The 7,663-nt window shown below is 36.2% G+C and overlaps 1 protein-coding gene across 1 annotated transcript in view; it reads right to left on the bottom strand.

Moving 5' to 3' along the window:
• LOC18444957 (cactus-binding carboxy-terminal, cactin) overlaps window positions 1–6,945 on the bottom strand; it is a 43,045-nt gene extending 36,100 nt beyond the window's left edge. The window contains exons 1-6 of the mRNA XM_006855112.4: window positions 6,293–6,945; window positions 6,124–6,215; window positions 2,748–2,847; window positions 1,367–1,438; window positions 1,207–1,269; window positions 951–1,091 (exon numbers count right to left, since the gene is read on the bottom strand). Of these exons, the coding sequence (XP_006855174.1) occupies window positions 951–1,091; window positions 1,207–1,269; window positions 1,367–1,438; window positions 2,748–2,847; window positions 6,124–6,215; window positions 6,293–6,511 (687 nt within the window). The 5' untranslated portion in view covers window positions 6,512–6,945. The remainder of the gene's footprint in view (window positions 1–950; window positions 1,092–1,206; window positions 1,270–1,366; window positions 1,439–2,747; window positions 2,848–6,123; window positions 6,216–6,292) is intronic.
• Window positions 6,946–7,663: the final 718 nt, after the last annotated feature.

Consider the following 7,663-nt stretch of genomic DNA (forward strand, 5'->3'; position numbering starts at 1 on the left):
GTGATATATGTGATAGTAGGTATTTTAGTTTAATGATTAATTCTAAATTATTAGCTGTCGGAGATTTTGTATCCACTACCCCCAATTTTAGTGCTCAATTTCTTCATGGCCTCTAAAACCCCCGATTTCTTGTCACAAATTCACCTAAATTTCCCCAAATCAACAATCAAAAGGTTCTATTCAATATCCAAGTATCAAACAATCCCCAAATACAAGATCTGAATGAAAAAAAAAATTCCCCCTTAATGTTTTTTTTGCTCTATTTGATCCCAAAAAAGCCACGAAAGTGGCTGTAAATGATCGTTTAGGGGGTTTAATACCCTCCCAAACTGTGTCCCCCAATTTTTGATGGTCAAAAGGACCATTTTGCCCCTCCCCGAGGGGCACAATCGAAATTGTTTTTGCAGAAAACGATGCGGCCAGATGCGGCTCTGATGCGGCGCATATGCGGCCGCATAACTCAACGCCGTATATGCGGTCTGTGCAAATGCGGTGCCCACCGCATACCGCATGATGCGGCCACATTTTTAAAACATTTTGCTGACCCCAAATAGTTGGGACAAGGCTCTGATGATGATAATCTCAAGTAATTGGTAGGTAACAAAAACCGCTAGGAATGTGAATAGCAATGCAGATCTTAGCTGATCCAAGTCATGTAAAGGAGCTCACTACCTTCCCTATGAGGCTTTCATCAGTCACCATTTTGCCATAAAATAAAAGACACATAGGTGATATAAAATATAGCTTCCATACATGATCGATGTCCAGGAAATCCAGTTTATCCCTATTCCAGTATGTGTATATGTGTGTGTGTGCGCATAATTACACGTATACATATACATATGAACAAACGTGCAATTACATATATATATATATATATATATATATATATATATATATATATAAACAAATGTGTAATGAAATAGGAAAGAAGAAAAATAGATACATACCTTGAAAACCATGTAAGGTTCATTTATTTCAATATCAAAATCATCAGAACAATTCAGGTTCTTGGAAAGAATATCAATAGGCTTCGTACGCCCTTCCCGCAGTCGAATTTGTGACCGGATTTTGCTTTGATCAAAATGAAACTGTGAGAAGATTTAGTTTAGCAGATCATGCCACATAATATCACAATGGGATAAAAAAATTGAATAGACTAACAAATTCTTATAAACAATCCAGTGAGAGCCATTACTAGCATACCTCTTCTTCTTTCTTCTCCCAGTCCTGAAACTCTGCTCTAGCACGTTCTCTAGCCAACATAGCCTGTAAAAGTGTAAAAGTTAGCAAATATTCTATCTTTCCAGTTCATATTCTTATTCATGCATACCGATAGAAAAAAAAAATCAAGTGCACAACCAACCATTTCTTCCTCATGCTGAGCTTTTTCAATTGCTCTTTCCTCCCTTCTCTTTTTCACTTTTTCAATTTCTGCCTGCATTATGAGTTAAAGCCTAGTCAAGGTACAGAACTCTAGGATTCTTAAACAAAGTATGCTAGGGTTAGGGCTGCCATTTAAATAGACACTCAAGCTACAATATGATCACGATTCAAGGAATAAAAGCTTGCACATGGAACAATCATGGTTGAATCAAATGATATTGATATAATTTGTGTTACTAGATCATGGATTAGAGTTAAACAATATTTTTCATGAACTTTAGATATTACAAGAACCGTAACATGGGAGAAGCTAATATAGAGTTTTATGCTCTAAGCCTCCAATAAATAACGAAGTCACATGCAGGTTAACCGTTAACCTTACAAAAAATTTCTATATTAGCATGCGGTCAAACTCAATGCATTATCTCATAGAAGTAAATCTTTCCATTGAAAAAGCATCTTCTAATCCTAAGGAAGCTTCCTTGCTCTTCTAGAATCTTGCTAGTGATACCTTTCACTCTTAAGGGAAAACTTGAAGGCAGCAATCATTACAATTAACGTCTCCCATGGTACAAATAATCAATAAACATATTTAATGTCTTAATTAACTTAACTTGCTTGACACTTTATGTGTTATGATTGCATTCTCACACAGTCAGACCATAGATATATGAGATCTTCTACATATTATGGTGAATCCTATCATGCAAGTGGAGGCTTGTGAAGTTCTTAAGCATCATTAATTAAGAGAAGAAACGTGTTAATTATGATGCAAGCTCTACAGATGATGCATCAGATAACCATGATGGTATCCTTCTCCATTTCTTTATTTTTGCCATCCTTATCTCTCCATTTTGCAGGTATGATATGTGACTTGATTCTGGAATTTCAGAGTTGCATGGTTTCTACCCTTCAACAGTTCTTGGAATCCAATAAACCCCCATGAGCATGCTTTCCATGTATTGGGAAGTGGAGGAATACGAAGCCCATAGAGAGATGCATCTCTTGTTGCCAGCTATTCAATATAAAATGCAAAAACTTAAAATAGAAAACACATCAGTTTCTCCAATCCCTTATCTGTCATATCAATTTCTATGTTGTGCTGTCTCAGGTATATATTGTCTTTTTGAAGTACAGATAATATTTCATATCTCGATTGGTAGGTGTATGCCTAACATTTGTACGTCTAACATTGTACAACAAGGGCATCTTTTGCATACTCTAGTTTTTCTTAGAGAGAACACCAAAGTGTGTTTCCTATAAGTAATGTTTCTCATTCTAATCCGAACAATAGGACCAACCTAATCCATGCCACAGACTGGTAAAAAAGGAAATGCTTATTTAGAAGTTTAAGTTGATACCATTCTTTCTCTTTGACGCTTTTTCTCAGCTTTAACAGACAGCATGTCCAATGTGAGACCTTGACCAACATCTCGTTCTATCTTCTTTCGCCACACAAACCTATGAAATTTTACAAATGCCAGTGTGTACATAGTCAACAGTTGAATTTGGGTAATAAATCAATCACATAATCAGGTTTAAATTCATGGGACAACCCTAATGCACATAATTTTCCACAAGAAAGTCTGAACAGAGAGAGATTAGAATACAGAACAAATATATATCAAAGGTCTCCATGCCAATAGAATGTAATTATCTAAACTCAATATCCTTTCATACAAGAAGCTTTAAATGTTAAGGATGATCCAAGACCTGAATCAACATTTGGGTAATATAGCAAGAAATAGTAAGAACACTAGGCTAAATAAAGAAGACAAGTATTCAATTATTTCAATTATGCCATAATCATAGTAACAGATGTTAAATTTGTACATTGCAGATGTACTACTGATGGAGACCAATGAGATCTAAGCAACAAACCTACTGACTTCCAAACAAGAAAGGCATAAACATGTTGGTATTCCATGCCCAAGACCAGATAAGCAATTTTCTAATTATATGTCTCACTGGGCAGAGATCAAGACCACTACCTTTAAGCAATCCACTTTTTCTTTATCGGTTAAAAGAGATATCTACTTCTTGAGAACAAAGTTTAGCAGCTATAAGTATTCATTTACAGTTTTATGGCTTATGTAATGAAATCCAAGCAAATACTAGAAAACCTATTTAAGTATTTCACACTGATATTCAGAAAAAAAAAGTTGATAAACGCAACCACAAACATAAGATAAACTTTCAATATTTGATTCTGATCCTCGTATAACTTTGACGCAGATAAGCTTGCGTAAGAGTGAAATTGGATCTCACTATTTCATACTAGGCATATATATGACGAAACCGTTATCTATTATGAGGATTCCTCTTGTTTTAAATGTATAAGGAAACTACTTCACTAGTGTGATGTGACAGACTAAGCAAATAAATATTGATTCTTATGTACACATGTCATATACCAAGTCTTAAAAACTGAGCGAGTCCATAGCTTTCTAACGGAAAGCCACATTCTATATATTAAAGCAAAAAACATTTGTGTTACTTTGGCGTGGCGGTAAACTTATCCAATACTACCAAACTAGATGGAACAAGGGAAAGCTTTATGTCTTTTACATAAGGACCAGAGCACATGCAACAGAAATACTAAAAAATGCTAATGAATGCCACTAATAACACGGCAAAAAAGGCATCAAAGATTACATAGTGCCAGAAGGATTATCAAATGCCTTTGCAGCCTACGAAATTGGCAAAGACAACTCCTGAAAGTTGTAAACCTCCATCTCAGTTTCAAAACTAGTAGAGCCAGACAGAGACAACAACAACTACAAGGTATCATTGTTCAAAAAAATAGAGCGCCCAGGCCTTTTGGACCGCCTAGGCGACCACCATGGCTTGCGCCCCGCCCAGACCTAGGTGGAAAAGTACTTTTTGTTTTTCATTTTTTCAAGATATAAAAGTTTAGAATGATGGGTTTTAGGTTTATTTGAAACCTGCACCCACAATAACCCCTTTTAGAGAGAAACAAACCTCCACAAAACTACATTTCATTGGATCGAATCATCGAAGTGTTTCTCAAAGTTTAGAGTTCGAGCAACCAAAGTAAGTGCATTTTTTAGATTGCTTGTTTTATTTTAAAATGTCTTCTTCAGGAGTTCGTCGGAGTGGAGATCCAAGTTGGAAATATGGATACAACCCGAATCCAAATGACAAAAGTTGTATTAGATGCAATTTTTGTGAAAAAGATACAAAATGAGGCATAAGCCGGTTTAAGAAACATCTTGCCGGTATTAAAGAGGATGTTGCCCTTTGTAACAATGTTCCTGAAGCTATCGGAGAGCAGATTAAGCAATTTATAAGTTATGTAAAACAAAAATAAGAACAAAATCATTGTCATAGATCTATTTCTATTTCTACCACTTCTAGAAGAAGTGATCTGCGTTGGAAGTATAGGTACAACCCAAAACCAAATCATAAAAATTACGTAATTTTTGTGAAAAAGATACCAATGGGGGTATTAGCTGATTTAAAAAAACACCTTGCTGGTGTTAGAAGTAATGTTGCTTCTTGTCCAAAGGTTCCTGAAGCAGTTCGAGATGAGATTAGACATTTTTTGAATTTTGAAAAACCAAAAAACGATGAAAATAAGTCTTGTTCTATGAAGTATCTTCTCCAGGTTCTAGTCGGAGTGGTGATCCAGGTTGGAAGTATGGTTATAACCCGAATCCAAGTGATAAAAATCGTATTAAACGTAATTATTGTGGAAATGACACTAATGGGGGCATTTACCAATTTAAAAAATACCTTGCCGGTATTAAGGGGGATGTTGCCCCATGTAAAAATGTTCCTGAGGCTACCGAGGAGGAAATTATACAATATTTGATTTCAGAGAAGCACACAAAAAATGGTAGCGCAACCAAGACTCTTAGGACCTCATCTGCATAAACTGTACATACTAGTAAGAGGAGGGTAGAAGAAGAGGAGGAAGAAGAGGCAGATTATCCTACACTTGTATGGTTTTACAGTTTACTGTTTTAACACTATGGATTATCAAAATTCTCTTCTCGACGTCTCTTTTTTTTTTTTCAACTTGGAATATAGTATATTGGTAATTTGGAATGTTTCTTACTTTTTTTCAACCGGGCAGACGTCTAGGTTCTGGGCACCCGCCTAGGCAGCCACCTAGCAGCCTGGACCCCCCAGGCCGCCTAGGACCCACCTAGCGCTTTTTGATACATTGCAAAGTATTATTTTTTGAAGAAATGTTAACTGCAACTACAAGGGTGTATTATTAACCCCCGGAGTGTTGTAATTTCTTTCTTCTTTCCAAATTCCAGGGTTGTGGGTACTCCTCGTAACAAAGGAAAAGCCTAATTCACCATAACAAAGGGAAAGCCTAATTCATGAGATCTTCAAGCAAAGCAATCATGTCATCAACAGGAGGACACATACATACATATCATCGCAGGATCAAAATTGTTCGACTTGAACCTTCATGTGATTATGCTACCTAGAATTTAAATAAGCCACCCTTCCATAGAACATAGAGTTATAAGACACAAGTACATCTTTTCATTTGTTCACAAATCGAATTTAGGAGAACAAGGCGCCAGAGAACTTGTTCGTCCATAAATTAGGGTAAAAACATGTATTTGATGGGGAAATTTATTTCTTCTAGTGTTACACAATTCACACCAGGAGAATACAATGAAAAAACAACAGAAATTTATATAGAATCACAGAAAGCATAGGAAGATCCAAAGATTTCAAATTTCCAGAGCTTACTTCTCGTTCAAGTTTGTATCCCCAAAGGGATTGGAATCATTGGAATAACCAGAAACGGTCTGCGTCTTGAGCTTCTTTGCCACTTTCAAAGCCTGAAGAACAAGCGCCATGATGAGGAGCCTAGAAAAGAAAATGAAAAATATTTAGAAACGGGAACATTGACTCGAACCTTTTTCTGGGCTTTCTTGGCAATGATCTCGTTCTTTCTGGCCAAGTACTCCTGAATTTCCTCCTCTGTTATTTCTCGACGACTTGGATTTCGACTTCTCTTTCTACCAGGGGAGGATGAGTAAGAGAAAGAGGAGTTGTCTGAATCTGCCCCTGACCTTGACAAACTTCTGCTCCTCCTCCTCCGCCTGCTACTGCTGTCCCTGTGGTGTTCGCCCATCTCTCTCTAAAACGCACCGTGTTTCTTCTTAAAAGCCTTGAGAGGCCTCCAAGGCCAAGGGATTCAATGCGATTCGAAGCCTCACTCTCTATCCAGAAATGCTACTAGGAAAGGAAGAGAGAGACACCATGGAGAAACTTCATCCCGTTTATTCGCAGAGGGATGGGAGCTTCTGTGAGACCTTATGTGATAGAGAGAGAGAGAGAGAGAGAGAGAGCCGTTTACTTGCGCAGAGGGTTGGGAGCTTCAAGCTTCTTAAAGAGACAGAGAATAGCCGATGGGAGCGTTGTGCGCATAGCGTATGGTTTAATTGCTCTTATGGGATGAGAGAGAGAGAGAGAGAGAGAGCCGTTTACTTGCGCAGAGGGTTGGGAGCTTCAAGCTTCTTAAAGAGACAGAGAATAGCCGATGGGAGCGTTGTGCGCATAGCGTATGGTTTAATTGCTCTTATGGGATGGAGTTTATAGAGACAGACGAGCGTCATGGGGGCAAGGGATTTCAAGTGGACTGTATAATTTTTTATATTTTTTTGGAAAAATGTTTGTACACCAATATTCAAATATCTTCAAATTGATAATTTTAACATCAAGAAGCATGAATACGAGAAAAAATTAAATTTCAAGTTTTACAAATGATGTAGTTTGTATTGTAAACAAATTGATAATTTTAACATCAAGAAGCATGAATACGAGAAAAAATTAAATTTCAAGTTTTACAAATGATGTAGTTTGTATTGTTTTTTTTTACAGTCAATTTTTTAGATTATATGTTTTCATATATTTACTCGATTTGACATTATTTTTGAAGTTTTAAATTTTATAATTAAAAATAAAAATATATTTTAAGGCTATCACAAAGTTTTTCGGTACTAAAACTATATTTAAAACTACATTTCTTGATATTATTTGAAGGTGTGCTTTACTTTGATTGTGTAGAACCTTGGCTCTATACAAACCGCATCGAAACTGTGTCCATACTAAAAAGTTCACTTATATTTTTACAAAAATAGGAAGTAAGAAATCATATGGTAGATTATGGTTAATATCGAAACTGTGTCCATACTTAAAAGTTCACTTACATTTTTACAAAAATAAGAAGTAGGAAACCATGTGGTAGATTATGGTTAATATACGTGATGAATTATGGAGTTTA

The sequence above is a fragment of the Amborella trichopoda genome, chromosome 13 (genome assembly GCF_054954075.1).
Source record: "Amborella trichopoda isolate Santa Cruz 75 chromosome 13, AtrichopodaSantaCruz75HAP2 v2.0, whole genome shotgun sequence".
Lineage (NCBI taxonomy): Eukaryota > Viridiplantae > Streptophyta > Magnoliopsida > Amborellales > Amborellaceae > Amborella > Amborella trichopoda.